This window comes from Frieseomelitta varia, unplaced genomic scaffold, assembly GCF_011392965.1.
Source record: "Frieseomelitta varia isolate USP_RPSP 00005682 unplaced genomic scaffold, Fvar_1.2 scaffold_342, whole genome shotgun sequence".
Lineage (NCBI taxonomy): Eukaryota > Metazoa > Arthropoda > Insecta > Hymenoptera > Apidae > Frieseomelitta > Frieseomelitta varia.
In genome coordinates, this window is record NW_025110082.1 from 310,994 (window position 1) to 327,554 (window position 16,561).

General features: G+C 36.6%; 3 protein-coding genes across 5 annotated transcripts in view; 2 read left to right on the forward strand and 1 right to left on the reverse strand.

Annotated features, from left to right (window-relative positions):
• The window catches only part of LOC122530430 (protein expanded-like), a 133,074-nt gene extending 124,543 nt beyond the window's left edge, over positions 1-8,531 (forward strand). For both annotated transcript variants that reach the window (XM_043657362.1, XM_043657363.1), the window contains exons 8-13: positions 1,369-1,644; positions 2,291-2,456; positions 2,801-3,109; positions 3,629-3,907; positions 4,049-5,910; positions 6,389-8,531. In XM_043657362.1, coding sequence (XP_043513297.1) covers positions 1,369-1,644; positions 2,291-2,456; positions 2,801-3,109; positions 3,629-3,907; positions 4,049-5,910; positions 6,389-6,865 — 3,369 coding nt within the window. In that variant the 3' untranslated portion in view covers positions 6,866-8,531. The remainder of the gene's footprint in view (positions 1-1,368; positions 1,645-2,290; positions 2,457-2,800; positions 3,110-3,628; positions 3,908-4,048; positions 5,911-6,388) is intronic.
• Positions 8,532-9,367: 836 nt separating this feature from the next.
• Positions 9,368-16,561, forward strand: part of LOC122530431 (probable multidrug resistance-associated protein lethal(2)03659) — a 26,157-nt gene continuing 18,963 nt past the window's right edge. The window contains exon 1 of one of the 2 annotated variants that reach the window (XM_043657365.1): positions 9,368-9,779. The gene's annotated coding sequence lies outside the window, so the exon portion shown is untranslated. The remainder of the gene's footprint in view (positions 9,780-16,561) is intronic. The other variant, XM_043657364.1, reaches the window with a different exon arrangement.
• The window catches only part of LOC122530440, a 6,064-nt gene continuing 5,222 nt past the window's right edge, over positions 15,720-16,561 (reverse strand). The window contains exon 6 of the mRNA XM_043657394.1: positions 15,720-15,905. Coding sequence (XP_043513329.1) covers positions 15,855-15,905 — 51 coding nt within the window. The 3' untranslated portion in view covers positions 15,720-15,854. The remainder of the gene's footprint in view (positions 15,906-16,561) is intronic.

Genomic DNA, 16,561 nt, shown 5'->3' on the forward strand with positions numbered 1-16,561 from the left:
TCAGAGCATTATACTGTCAAATTATCATTTAATTGTAAGAATGTTTTGATTTGTAAGAATTTTTTTCACTAACTCTTTCGAAGATGTTACTTTGTGTTTATTATATGATTCACAGTATTATTATTGTCGCTTGTGAATAAAATATTTTTCATAATTTTTTTGAATATAATCTTCGAGTATTCTGAAAGAATCTGCTTCGCTTGATAAATATTATAATTAGTTGTATTTATTACATGATTCATAGTATTATTGCTTGTGAAAAATTTAATCAGATTATTTTCAGAGCATTATACTGTCAAATTATCGTTTAATTGTAAGAATGTTTTGATTTGTAAGAATTTTTTTCACTAACTCTATCGAAGATGTTGCTTTGTGTTTATTATATGATTCACAGTACTATTATTGTCGCTTGTGAACAAATTTTTTTTTATAAGTTTTATAAATATAATCTTTGAGTATTTTGAAAGAATCTGCTTCGCTTGATAAATATAATAATTAGTTGTATTTATTATGTGATTCATAGTATTATTGCTTGTGAAAAATTTCTTTTTCATCATTTTTATGAATACAATCTTCGAGTATTTTAAATGAAAATTTGCTTCGCTCGATAAATATTATAGTTAGTTGTATCTTCGAATTTTTCGTAAATATGTAGAAATTCACGCTCTCCGAACGAAGAAAAATTACAATTCTCGAAGGTTTACTTTTTGAATTTTTTTAAATTTTAGCGCCAAATTTAGCACTCGATCGAAGCTTAATCCCGAAACAATTATATTTGAAGTACATTCTCTTAACAATTAGACTTGGCACTATTCGTAACGTTTCGAGGCTTAATAAATAATTTATTTCAAAAGCCTGTGTTAAATCGACAACGTTTAATTCTAAAAGAAATTTAAAAAAAAAAAAGAAAAGAACACGCATACAGTATTTTATCCACTTCTCTTTTCATTTTGTAAAGTTAATCGATTTAACAAACGAACTATCTACCCAAAAACGAACGTATCACACACACACACACACACAAAAAATCCCAATTTCCTGATTATCAATGGAAAGTAGCATCACATCACCAATAATTACATCGCACGCGAATTACACATTCACTATATTTTGGCCGAGCGAAACGTAAATCTTCAACGCTGTATAGACTACAGGCTACGATCTGTTTTTCAACGATTCAACCATTGGAATGTAGGCCTATTCCAAGCGTCGATATCACGATCGTAAAGATCGCTCGACATACCGACACACACGGACAGTTTAATTCCAAACGCGTTTACGCTGGCCCGTTCCGTAGCTTCGGCGGACTTCGGCATAGTGTTATTGAATTCTCATTTAAACGTAATGAACGATTATGTTCTATGATAGATGTGCCTCGAGTCGGATGTGCTCACGGTGCTCGCGGCACAGCACAGGGACAACCAAGGTTTATCGAGGGAGGAGGCAGAGCTGCAATACATCCGGGAGGCGGTGCTGTTGGAGGCGCCGCTCAACGCTCATCTCTATCGGTTACGAAGAAGCAAGAACGAGGCAGGCCCAGGACGCATATTCCTGGCGATTTGCGATCGCGGGGTGCGAGTCTACACCGAGGAGGAAAAGCCTCGGGTCTTCGCCTGGAACAATATCGGCAAACTCTGCTTCGACGTTAGTTTCGTTTCGTTTCGTTTGGTAGTTGTTTTCGAATTACAGTTTGTTCTTTTATCGAAACTGTTCCTGAAGACTTAGAAAGAGATCGAAAGTTTAAGGCGATTGCTTGTCTGACAGATGCGTATTTTTTACAAAAGACAGATTTTAATACGTGCGCTAAGAACCTATTTTTTTTTATTTTACATATATGTTAGATTATCGGTCAAAACTTTCAGAATCTTAATTTATAATCTATGATTCATGCATGTAATTTATAATATGTGAATTATAAATTATAAATTAAGGCTATATATATATATATATATATATATATATATATATATATATATAAATGATTTATAACTGTGTAGAGAGCCAACATTATAATAACGTGTGATAAATATTGGCTGTTACCGTTAATAGTTTTGATTATTTTATATTCCAATTGTTCAATTGGATTAACGCTGTGGTGTTATCAAATATATATTTTCAAATTTTCGATCGTATATAAATTATCCAACATCTTTTAGAAACAAAATTGACCACTTGTTTATACGTAACGATAATTTCCAAAATTTTACATTTCACACGCATAAACATCCGCAGCCCGGTGACTATACCGATATGATATATAACGGAGTTGTTTGTTGCATTACCGCTACAGCGGAAGAAGTTTGAGATACGGGCAGTCGATCAGCCGGACAAGCTCACCCTCTACAGTGGATGCGATGAAAAAAGCAAGCTGCTTCTGGGACTCTGTCGAGATACCCATCAGTTCACCATGGCCATAGCACCTAGAGTAAACGAGGTGAAAAGGCGAGAGGAGGAAGGTCAGTTCGATTTCATCGGGATATTATACTCTTCAAAGTTAATTTCCTTTTCTACCAATCTTAGTGATCAATTTCCCAATATACACGTTCCGTTATATTCTTTAATTTCCCCCTTTTAAAAGTAAAAAAAAAAAAAAAAAAAAGAACGATTAAATCACCTATCTGCCTCGTGGTAAATTATCAAACGACGTCTGCAATTTTCTGTCAAAGTCCCGTCAGCCTGAAACTTGCGAGTTTTACGTTGAAACGTGCGTAACGAGGTTGAGAACGTTCGCGATAAATTTCTTCGAGCCAGAGCGCAACGAGTTATATCTGACGATCGATGCTGTCTTTTTGGACTTCAGAGAGGAAGGTACTTCGCGACTGCTACATGTATCCTGCCCGATACAAGCTGAGTTTAACGGCACGTGGGGCGTGCGGTGACCAACGAATTTCTGTTATCTCGAGCACGTCGTCCAATACGACTTCTGGAATTGTCAGCGACCGGGTTCACAGCGAGGACGAGCCAGATATGGCGCCCGCCTCGACCGAATGTTTGCCACGTCTTACTGAGAGCACTTCGTACCCCGGTGCTCAGTGCGGCGTTGTGAACGGCGCGAACGCGGACAACGAGGATCGTTCCATGCCGTCCTCGCCAGTCTCCACCGTCGATGGTAAACTTATCTCCATTCTACAAATACAAGGAATTCGACGATAATGATACAATGATAAGCACGACGAGAATTAACAAGGAAGAGACTACTTTGTTAGAGTTTGTACTTTCGAGTCAACAAAATTAAAAAAAATTCGTTTTCTCCTTGGAACGTTTACAAGCGGATTTTTTTTGTATATACGTGAGATGGATTGTGGATTAAATATAAAGGTGAAAGCACTTGCGTAGTAGTTTAACGTTAATTGTTATTTTGAGAGGAATTGCTTTTCAATTTTATCACCAGCCATTTTGCTACTGAAAAAGTCTTATGCAAAAAGATGGCAAATAAACACAAGTTTATTTTAAGAGTATGCATTAGTAAGAGCATTAAGGGGAATATTTCCATTTAACGATATCACAAGAATTGACTAATATATTTATAGCTTTCAACGTTAATGCAAGTATTTGATGCAGATAATACACGCATATTTATGTAGGTATTTCAGTCGTACAACCTTGGAAATAATCACGCAAATTTCAGAGGTCGACGGTACAGACAGCACACCCACAACTGTTACGTTGCGATTGGCATCGAGCGTGGTCACGGCTGCTGAGGGGTCACAATGTAGCAGCAGCTGCAGCACGGTCGTGGTTGTGAGTGCACCTGCTGGTGGACCGCCGCGAATGCGGCGCACATCCGCGACTTCCAGTCTGGAACTCGGTTACTCGCATACGGCACAGAATTCAGCAGTTTCGTCGGAAACTGCTAGCTTTCCAGGCGCCATTTATGATAGATGCAAAAAAGGTGGCAAATACGCAGGTAAGTTTCAAAGGGAATAATTTACAACCTTCGGTGAAAGAGGTACAACGCGATCTCGCAAAGAAAAGAAAAATATACAAAAATATATATATCACTATCGATTATATATAGCGTGATTATGTAAAAACATTTTCTTCTCAGGCACTGATATTGCAAGCGAGACCAGCGGAGTATATACTCTCAGGAGTAGCGAGATACAGGATGAAAGAATGGCAGATCTATATTCACCAACCGGTGACGCGAACGGATCTTCCACGGCGAGCGACGTGTGTGCCTTAAGTTCCGTCCAGTCAACGACCGACGAGGCGTCCGTAACGTCCGGTTTTTCTACCATACCCAGTGGCCTTAGATCCGAAACGAGCGACGTTTACACGGAAGATGTTGGCGCGGAGGATCAGGAACCAATTTACAGCGTCTGCAAAGGTGACGAGGACGTTGGTAACGTGGTGTCGACCATAACGGCAGCTCTGGATCAGCAGCTGGAGGACTCTAGATCACGTAGCAACAGCATACTCAGCGTAGGAAGCTTCAGAGGCGACGGGAGTGATCCTTCCAACGTCGGGCCTCTGCTGTCAGCCAACGAGCTTTCCGACTTGATAGTCGGGCGTTATCCTCCTCGGAAAACCATCAGCAACTCCATGGATTCCGATTGCGATTACGTTACCATGCCTCCGCCACCTCCGCCGCCAAGAACTGACAGCGACAGGCAACTTCCACCACCACCTCCTTACCCAGCGAGCATGGACTACGCAACGATAAACTCGACGCGGCCCAACATATCCGACATCGAGAGGGAACCGCCGCCTCCGCCACCGTACAACGCCACTCGCAGCGAGTTTGTACCTCTACCGCCGCGACGGACCGATCCACCGCCACCGCCACCTTACACCTCGCCCAGAGAAAGAATTCAGATACCACCGCCCACGCCTCCGAGAAACGACGCGATAACGCCCAGAGAACCACCGCCGCCGCCGCCGTATCCGGAGGTGTCGGAGGTCACTCGACAGGAAGCAATCTCCAAGCTGTATCCAGCCACCAGCGAGGAGATCGTGTCAAGGGTCGTGACGTCGACGAAGATACAAACTAGCTTGGCGAACAGCATGATGAACGCCACTCTGGCAGCTTCGAAGACAATCAGCGGCAGCCAAGCGAACGTGAACGTGGACGTTGCTACAATCGCCCCGAAACCGCCACCCAGAATTCAACCACCCACATATCCCGGTGACAAAATGAAACCCACGCCGGTCCATGCTCCCGTAGCGGCTCTTGTCGTTGGACCGAACAATTACCTGGATGTGCACGCTTCACGAGGTGGTCCGGTCTTGTTGCCTTACTTAACACCACCGCCGCCCCCGCCACCCCCTCCACCACCCATGGTACATCCCAGACAACCTCCGCCGCCACCGCCCAGCTTGGCTACCGTTTACACGAGTCAAGTTGCGAGGTCGCAGATCGAACAGTACAAGCAGCAACTATACTCAGACGTCGATTACGTGATGTTCCCTTTGAAGGATCCCGCGGTGTCGAAGCAAGAGTACATCGACGCGAAGCAGGGATCGCTTCTGGCTGCCATGGCCGCCTATCCTCCCCCGCCTTATCCCTCTTTTAACAATAAATCGTTAGTAATGTATCGTAGCACACCGTACCTTCCTGGCTCCTCGTTCTCGTCACCCACGAAATACGCTTCGAATCAAAACCTTAGTAGCAGCGACACGAGCTCTAACAATTACTTACCGCATAGTAACCTGAGCAGCCACTACGCTGCTAGTACAAGCTCACTATATAGCGGAGCTACTTGTTCGTCGGCAGGAAGTCAGAGTCTTAGACGCGAACCGCCAGCCCCAGCTCATCCGCACACGCTGCACGCGTTCTCCAGGACGAGAAGCGACGAGAACATATTGAAGTGTTTCGACTCGCCTTCCAGCAACAAGCTGCAGTCGCTACCGCAGTTCAAGCATCGCCGACTTCCGCCACCTCCGCCGCCGCCGCCTTACGAGATACAGGTATTTCCTTGCGACGTACACCCTTGATCTCTTCTTTTTCTCCTTTTCTCTTTCTACATCATAGAGAGAACCTTTGAATAAAAAAAAAATCAAGCAAAATTGGTTCTCTGTGATGCAGAGCAATCATCGTTGCATAGGAACGTACAACGAGTGTCAAAGTGGAAATATAATATTTACCAATTCCAACGAGATAAGATGTACCTTTGAAACTTAACAATTTATACAATGTAATCGCATTTTGTAAAATAAAATGCCGGAAGAAGAGTATTGGAAAAACTTTTTTAGAATAAAATATCTTGAGCATTTCCATGAAAATCTTTAGAATCTATAAATTCTAAACGTTACGATAATGTAACAGATGATAAGTCTCTCTACAGGTTGTTCTAATATCCAAATATATTAATTCCTATAATCAAGGTTCCACTTTACAGATTCTCCGATAATAATAATAATGATGAAAATTACGATTTACTTGCAGAACCTCGAGAAGAATCAACCACTTCCATCCGCCTCTTCATCGTCTTCTTCGCCGAAGAAGACGCCAAAAGCAATAGCGATGGAGGAGTGCGAGGAAGGGAAAGAAGACGGAATGTTGGACATACGAACGCTTCGCGAGAAGAGTCGTAACCTCGACTTGCCGCTGATATCGGCGTTGTGCAACGACCGGTATCTGTTGAAGCAGACGAAAGCGTTCGTGATGCCGAAGCATCCCGCCGAGGCGACCTCCTCGTCGTCCGCGAAGAACGGCACGAGAAGCAGCAGTGGCGGAACATCCAGCAGAAACAAGTACCCGGTCAGTGGTCTCTCCACCACGCAGATCACCAAACCTCCGAGGAAATCATCGACGAGTACTCACAAACACCCGGCCGAGGTGAAGGGCAACGCTTACAAAGTGACCAACTCGACAGGCGTGTCGGTTGTCAAGAAGGATCCAACAAGAGCGTCGCATTCGTAGGACAGAAAGCGGGAAGAAAAATGGAAAGTGGAGGAAAGAGAGTTGGCAAACTCTTGCAAACGTTATTCGAAAGTGACCCATCGAGGACCAATCGTCTTCTACATTTGATCTGCATCATTCTTTCTCAATCATCTTCGAATCTCTCGGTTTCTCAGCATTGTCATGAAATTGAAATTCCACGTCTCTATTTCTTCTAGTCAGAGTGTAAAATTGTGTACGATTGAAAGAAATTGAAATATTGATATGTAAATCATCGTTTGGCCATTGATGGGTTAAGTACGTCGTTATACCTCGATCAAACTACATTCCACGAAACTGTTCGAACCATTTCCATGACTGTTAACGCTCTGCCCTTGAAATATATATCGGGCAGCAATAAGCGCGAGGAATAAGGTTGTCTCGACACCTTTTAAGTACTTAAATAGCGTTTCTACACAAACCGTGCTTCTTCAACTCAGGGTGCCATGTTTTATCGTTTACGATTCTCCTGCTCGTCGCGAATACTCGAAGAAGGAAAGGAAAGGAAACGAATGTCCGACGACAGATCAGACCTTCGCGAGTGTTTGAAAGGACACACCGTTGCGAAGCTGTCTGTTAATGTAATATCTCTCTTCTTCTCTAATTCTCTCGCTCTCGTGATCTCTCTTTGATACTCCTGGAAAATTGTACTTCTCCCTCTTGCAGACGAAGCTTGTTTCTTCTCTTTCGTACGTAGAGTAGTTGAAATACACACACCGATGATAAAAGCGTCCATTCTCAAACCCTCTCTCTCTTTGTTTTTTGCTCAATTAAGCGTGAAACGAAAAAGGAAAATCGAATGCTATAGATTTTTTTTTTTAAATCTTATTAACGACGGAGGAGCTGGGGAAAAAAACGCTCTTACGTGTAGTTTATCCGAAACTAGGGTGACGATTTTCGTAGGTACTACTAATTACGCGGATATTTTTATACGAATGGAAACAGGTATAATTATTGTAACTAGCGAGATAGTACCGTTTCTTTTTTTTCTCTTTCTTTTTTTTTTCTTTTTTTGTGTTTACGAAAGTAATATTTATTACGATCCAGATCCATTCTGGTCTTTATTTTTTTTTCTACGTTTTTTTTTTTTTCTCGTTTTAATAACTTCGATCAGTGTTCGCTTTGTGACACTGTCTCTATCGATGCGTTTTCATGCATTATGCGTGTACGTTAACTGTAAGTGTAGTCGTTTATTTAGGAGAGTTTAAGCGTTAAGTGTACTCGATGAGGAAACGAAAAAAAAATAATATTGTTCCTTCCTCAGTGACTGGACATTTGTTATGGGAGAAAGGTTGAACGAATCCTTCAATAACGAGATAACCGCGAGAACACGCTGTTAATAGAAAATGTCTATACACTGCACTACAGAACGCGCACTAGAAGATAACACGTGACAATTAAGAATTGCGTAAGATTTGCGTGAAAGTGAATCATTCAAACATAAATATCTTTAGACTATAGCGTAATGAGTAATAATTTTAGTTGTCTAAGTTGACATATGTTAATTAATATTAGATATTAATAATACAACATGACCCATGTCTGTACATAGTATTTGCGAAATCATAGGACTTGTTGTAGTCGGAAACCTCATGTATGTACCACACGTCACCTCAGCTATGAAATAATAAACTTTTTTGATAATGAAGATCGTTACGAAAAAATGCTTCGTGTTGACTGTGTGAAACTGAGTAAACTTCATGCTACCTTTTATCGTGTAATTCACAACCATTCGTGTATGTATTATACTTCCCAATACGTAGTGGAAAATTAGTCGATATTTAACTATTATAATTTCGTTTCAAAAAAATCGTGCAACAAATTTTAAAAGATAGATATAAAGGGGAGAGTTTAGTTTTTATGGTCATGGTTGATTTAGTTGAGAAAAAAGTTTCTTTCGTATCCGCGAAGACGTATAAATTTGCAATACTTTCGAGAAAGGGAGTATTGTTATTTATCTTCTTGATGTGAAAACATCTTGGTAGCTTCATATTCCAAAATGCGCCTATTTCTATTGTTCCTACGATTTCCCCTTGTGACATTATAGCAGTTTAAAGTGTCTATAATTTTCGTTTCTTTCAAAGATTTTGAAGATGTTTCCTCTCTCAAAAATTCACAGAAAAAAAATTTTTTCTCAACCATGATCATCTACAATGGTCAAAGATTGAAGTATTATCCTTTTACAATTTTTTAAAACAAAGTTATAACAACTCAAATCGTCAAATTGTACCAACACAATCGCAGTAGCTGCACAATAGCTCGTTACAGTGCTAATGAAGCACGAGGAAAATCATTGAAAGTAAGTAAAGAATCTACGCAGAATCGTAAGAACCGCTTTACGTTTACAATCACGGTCGTCTGTTCGTGCTCTATGTTCATAATTTCATTTTCTGTTCACAGATAGCGTAACAAGACTCGCTCGCGCAGTGCTGAAACAAAGTTGCGAACACTTGGTTCGATTGACTTTCACCCAAGATGTATCATCTAGTTGAGAGATCGTTGCCTTGAAACGTACAAGGGGAATACTTTCGATATAGTAATTCGTGACTCAAAAGCCCTGCAGAAAAATAGCTCGCCGAATGAAGCACATGCGCAATAGTAGTGGTAAATGGCCACTCGCCATGCGTTGGAAGGAGAGACGAAATCAGATAATATTTCGTACGATAACAGGAAAGTAAACGTATTACTTTGATCAATACTCCACACGCTAGTCGTCGGCCGCGGTATATATAAGGGTTTCAACATTTTACTCCTTCCTCAGTTGGTAAAACGTCATTACGCGTTGTGATTTTACGCGGAAAATTTGGATGACGCGAAGTGCTCCGAAACGATTTGGCAGCGTCACTTATTGAACATACTTCGTGGTGACACCGAACCCTAGTTTACGGTGAGGACTGTGTTTGTTTTTATGATTGTCTCGACGATTGTTACGTATTAACGATACCAGCCTCTCATTTTTCCCATGAAATTTGCAACACTTGACACCTGTTTTAAGTCATAACGTTAGACAAAAAGTTATCGGAGAGGTTGCGTACTTGGATTTTTCGGAGCTGATCTGTCGACAAGGGTTGCGTTAGATCGAAAAAGAAAGAAACAAATGGGTCAGAGAGATGTACATGTATTCGGTAGATTCTTTGTAGTCGATCTGTTGGAAACAGGGTCGTGTTGTCAAATTCATCGAAAATATTGAATTGGTGACCAACTAACCTAACGATTCGCGCATATTTCCTGGAACAACGTGGAAAATCTAGTGCACCAATAATTTTATATAAACTTTTACGTTTCTTTAACCTCTTCAATTTCATGCGAATCGCATTACCAACGCTAGAACTATCGACGAGATTAAAGTGAAACCTCTGTCAGAAACATTAAAGTAAAAGAAACAGAAAAAAACTTTATAATGCTTTGTAACCAGGGTACATGAACTTTTATTTGTGTGTTTTACGAAAAATCATTTAAATCTCTAAAAATACACTGTCTCGAATCTATAAAATTTCTAACGAAAATGATAAATTTGTATCATTTTGAGCATTTTGGTAATTCTAGTAATAAACTGAATTATTGTAACAATAAATTTATAGTTTGTGAACGATGTAAATTTAAATCTCCAAAGCCATCTATATTTGTGCAAAAAGTGTTGAACGTAGAACGAGGACAATAGAAGTTGGAATAATTATGCCACGATTTATTCTCTGATTATTTTCCACCGATAGTTTATATCTGTTAGCATTTTGTGTGTTAGTGACTTATTCATTTCATAGGAATTTCATATTATGAATTTAAATCTGTCAGTGCTCATCAATCAAATTATTAAAAGTCAATATATTAGAGGAAGAGTAATATTATTATAAAGTATTAAAATATTATTATAATTATAAAATATTATTATAAATAATATTATTATAAATACTGTAAAGAGTTGTCTATGGTTGCATTTGGAAAATTATTACTGCAGTAATTTAATTATATTACTTTTTCCTGTCAATCGGAATAAAATTTTATGAAATTTATGTTATTTAAAGGGGAACAAGTATATTTGATCCTTGATCCTACACTGAATGTGTAACTTGTATTTTTATGAGATCATTAGCTAAATATTTTTTTACTACTCACCTACTTAAAGTCACATCTATTTCAATGAAGATCTTTTGTAAAAATATTTGGAAACTGTGTTTGATTTTTACAAATTCCTATTTAAAAACTTTGCAAAATCTTTCTTTCTGAACGTATTTCTTCAATTCAATGCTAATGAATATTTATTTTATCTTATCTCTGATACTTTTAATTTTACCGATTTCTAACATTTTATAACATTTTATCGTTATAATAGACTGATTCATTTTAATCTGCAAATGAATTTATTTATGCTAATGAACGAAATGAACAAAATACATGGTGAGAAAGAAATCATAATTGTACAAAGAGAGATTGTTCGCAAGGTAATTCGAAAATATGTTGAAAATTCCGAAATCATAATTTACATACGAAATTCTTTCTATAATTTTGTTCGAAATTCTTTCTCTGATCTTACAAATTATCCAAATATAAATTTCTTTTATATATATATTTTTTTGAAATTACATTTCTATAAATTAAAGAAAATTCTTTAGTAACTTTTTTATCTATCTGGAAATTTTTTTTAGAATTTAGACATCATTGATCTGCAGCGATAATAGGAATGGAAAAATTTTTAGAAACGTAGTTATGTTTAATCCTTTATGTCTGACATTCCTTTAAGTCAGCTACGACATTCTTACTATAGTTTAAAATACACAGGCAAGAGAAAAAAATAATACGAGATATTATAAGATAAGATATTATAAAGTAATATAAAAACATATATCTAATCTCTCGGGCTTCTTGAAATCTGCAATACTACCATAAATGAATCATTATATTTATACATATTTACATAATCTATATGAACTAAACAGAAACAATAATTTTAAATAAAGGCAACGTAATTTTTGAGTTTCTCAACAAATCAATTCTCCATTAGTAAAAGTATGTATCTAATACTTACATATGTACATCCACGTATATATATAATTGTGATAGATTCAGCCAATCTTTTTAATTAAGGTCAAATTGACAGCATTTAATTCTCACTTTACTCTTACGTAACATATCATTCTATTGTACAAATTCAACATTTATAATTTTGTTGAAGGCATTTGCAATAAACATAGTATTATAATAATAAATATCCGTAATCATGTTGTTTCAAAAGTCTTTGGAAACGTCGAGTTAGAAATATTATATAAAGATAACAGAAAGTTGAAAATTAATGTTTGCAATTTTTATAAATACTAAAAACTTTTCATGACATTTATGACTTAATGACCCACGTTGAAAGTGATTTACAGTGACAAAAAAAAAAAAAAAAAAAGGAAATTGCTCGCATTCAAATTTTAAATAAAATTACGAACAAATTTTGAACAAATTACGATATGAAAAATAAATCATGTTTTGTATAAATTACGATTTGTTTCAATAGAAATTAGAAAACAAAGTTTGGTTGGGTTGATTCGATAAATTTTTCTGAATCACTGTGTATTTTCTTATTATTCTTGTCAATTGTACAATAATTTCGTTTTGCAAAATTTTTTCATTTCTTTGCATACTTTTTTGTCACTGCATATATCATTTCTGTGTTCGATAAATTTCCTAATCTTTCTCCACGTATCTCTAGAAAATCTTACGACAGATGCGAAATTGTTCTTTCCTTGTTCCATTATATTTCTTCCTTCGTTGAGAGTTGAAAGTCACGACAACTGCGATTTCTGATCGATTGGTAACTTCTCGGTTCGTGGCAGCTGTGATTTTTGCAATTCCACGACCGTTATCAATCATTTCCACATGAACATTCGTCCGTTGTACTTTTACCAGCCGGCTACTAATTTTCTCTGTTGCAACTGTAGCTGCCTTTCGAGCGTGGATACCTTAGACGTGTTCTTAGATTCTTCGTGGCGAAAGATATGATCAGAATCGATCAATTCCGAAATTCATCTATCGATCTGTAAGCTTAAGCTGAAACACGAGTGACGCTGGAAAATCAAACGTTTCAGATCGAGGAAACATTTTCGATAATCGTGTGTTGTTAAACTGATCAGCTTCACTTTTTAGCGATTTCCCCAATTCTGTCACAGAGGTATACGATCAGCGTTCATGTTTCAAGAAATGATTTTTAATTTTGAATCACTTTGTCCAATGAGTTTGTTTATTACAAAAAGATGACATAAATAGTGACGAATTGCAAAATAAATGTAAAGAATGGTGTTCGCAAAATTATTACTCGATTACTTAATTTTAATTTGTGATAGACCAACATCAATTTATTATAATATAATTTAAATTTATTTGTTGAATACGTAGAGTAATGAACGATAAATTTTACGTATGAAATTTCATAATATAAAGATATAATTGATAATTGTCTCTGTTCTAAAAGAAAGCTGTATCTGTCTCTTGGTGTGTGAGCAGTTTCGATCTCAAAACTTTTCCAGTCGGTTGGGACCATATTTATTAATAAATCTTTGGCTTCTTTTCCATGCCAATATTGTCCCATCAATTTCAATATATTATGTTTTCTTCTTCAAAATCGTCCCGACCAAGAGAAAATTGCTCCTCAATCCAAGTAACGCGTGAAATTTTTTTTGTAGTCACAATTGTACGAAGATCACGTTCAATGGTGTAATCGGCGCATGGATACTCAAAATAAGATAAGAGAAAATATAGTTTCGTGATTGATATCCTTACCGTTTATTTGCCAAACGCATGTAAATTCTGTCGAAAGAATGTCGGTCGAAAAATCGGTAAAAGACTCGAATGTTTGTCTAGACATTTGCCTCCAGGAAAAGTGCGTTGACACGAGCTGCGCTGAAAACAAATAAGTCGTAAATCTGACTTGCAATCGAGCCTGATAAAATTTCAATTAACTTCTTGACGACGCATCTCGTATCTCGTGCGATTCATGCGTGTCTCGCTCTCGTCTAAAAAGTACATACGAACGTAGATTCATTAATTCAGATAACAGATACAATTGATGATGCATTTACATTAATTGAGAGATAGAATTGTGAGCGATATGCTTGATAGGAGGCTCGACGAGGCACATCGTTGATGTTTAGTATCGCACGGAGATTTTGATCTGCACGTGGAAATTTGATTGCACAAATTGGGTTGATTTGATATGGATATGATACTTGGAAATTTGGTTTGTGAAAGTCTGAGAGTGCTTGAAATTGCGTGAAAATTTCGAGATATGAAGATTCGATTCGAAAATTTGGGAGTCACTTGAAAACTTGCAGATCGTGAAGATTTAATTACGTAATTAAAAACGCGTGAAACCACGCGGAAATTTATCTGCACATAGAAATTTGGGAACACGTGATGCCACAGGAATGTTTAAAAGATACAACGCCTCTGGTATATATATAAAAAAATTATTATTATATTATACTAATATATATTAAATTATTTAATTTTATTTAATTTTAATTATTTAATTTTATATATATATAATTATTTAATATATATTAAATTATTTATATATAAATGTAACATATTAATATATATACATATACACATATATATTATTAAATTATTTATATATAAAATTTAGAAATAAAATATAAAATGAAATGATGAACATAAAATCTATTTTTAATATATATGTATGTGTGTGTGTGTGTCAATACTATGGACCTCTACTATTTTTTGCATAAAAAAACCAAAGCTACAAACATTAATAAAATGTGAAACGTTTGGGAATTACCTTTCCCTGAGTGTCACGAATTCGAAACTTGCAAGTTTCAATTTTTCATGCCTCAGATCGAAGGACACTTTGTTCTTCTAATATGAAGTAAATAAAAAAGAAGAACGATGTAAAATTACGTTCCTTGATCGTTTCACGATTATTTAATTGAGTTGCGATACTGATGCTACGTTATTTCGTACGAGCATCAGTATCAATCGATAAATCGGTAATTTCATGCGACAATTGACGCATGTCACGGCCACGTGCTTCGTTATAATTTCATTCAATTATTATCTTACGACTGGCACTTCGCCATTTTCAGCAATTTTTCATTCCAATTATCGCAATTACGTTACTCTTCTCTTCAAGTTTGGAATACTTTCGAAATGATTCATTGTTATTCATTTTATTTTCTCTTTCTTCTTTCATTTTGTATCGTACGAAGACATTTCACAATACGTTCTTTTCAATATCGTATATACGTTCATTTATCTTTAACAGAAACATTTAATGGTTTCTCCAGACGGAATTATTTATGTTGCATAGATTATGCTTGTTATTTTGTAGTTAACCTTGTAGATTGTACAGACATTATCGAAGAATTCATTATGTATAAATATAAAAAATGTGCTCAATGTGAAACGCAAGTTGTTGAAGTATAATCATATTGACTTGGTAGTATTTAACAAATATTGATATATTCAAATTGTCCGTATCGTGTAATGCAATATACTAATATACGTAACTTGCGATATAACATGAGCACAGAATATTACAAATGACATATGCACGTGGTTTATAGTTTCATTGATTTTATTGATTTTTTTATTGTACTCTGCATTACAGTGAGAGCTAAAATAACGGGGACAAAATTCTTTACATTAGTATTAATAACAGATACGGCAATAAAACAAGCGTTTACAAAGAAACATTGTGTTTCTTTATCATCTGATTAGCATCCGTTTAGCACAAAATTGTGAAAAGTGAAGATTTCTGCAATCTAGAATTTGTTAATTCCTAAAAACAGAGTAAATCATCTATTTATTCAATATAAATTACCTATAAATTTACTTATAATTAAATTCCTGTGTCTTATAGTTTCTCACACAAATTATGAATGAACACGGCACTGTAATGTTAATTTAAAACATTTATTCTAAACAATGTTCTACTATTCGCTATTTTAGTTTGTGATACAGTCTTTGTGTCGCATCAGATGAGAGCTCGTAAAAGAGAAACGTATCCAAACGAGGTTTTCATAATCTGTTAACACACATAAGAAATAATAATAAAATTAATAAAATCTCTCTGACACATAGTGTAACACGTAACGTATTATATGTATGCGCATACAGTATACATTCACACAATTCATACTCGAGTTCAAGATTTTATTTCTACTGGGCAAACGCAAGAATCGTTTCGGTTCTTTCATTCGCAAAATATAATAACATAGTACACAGTGACTGAATAACATTGAGTGTTGTGAAACGCGTGAGAGATATTTGTAAGATCGATTCTAAAGATCGGCACGGTAAATGGGATTCAGGTATAAAAATAACTGTTCAGTGACATTCGTTTCGGTTCGTGGATTCTTTGTTAGAGCGAGAAACAGGAAGCGAGTGAGTGAAAAACAAAGAAGAACACTTGCACAGCTGATTCATTCTAGCGTAAAACATAATTAGACTGAGAAATGCACGTGATACGAAAATCTGTATGAAACGTATAGCGCTTTTGTTTTAATTACACAGGGTGTTTCGTAACTTGTGGGACCCACTTCGGGAGCTGATTGTACGCCTAAAAATAATGAAAAAAAAGTCATATAAATATATGTCCTATATCTGTCTTCGTTTATGAGATACAATGAATTTTCTGTTTTAATTACTTTTACAAAAGATGCTCGAAATGACCAGCTTGCA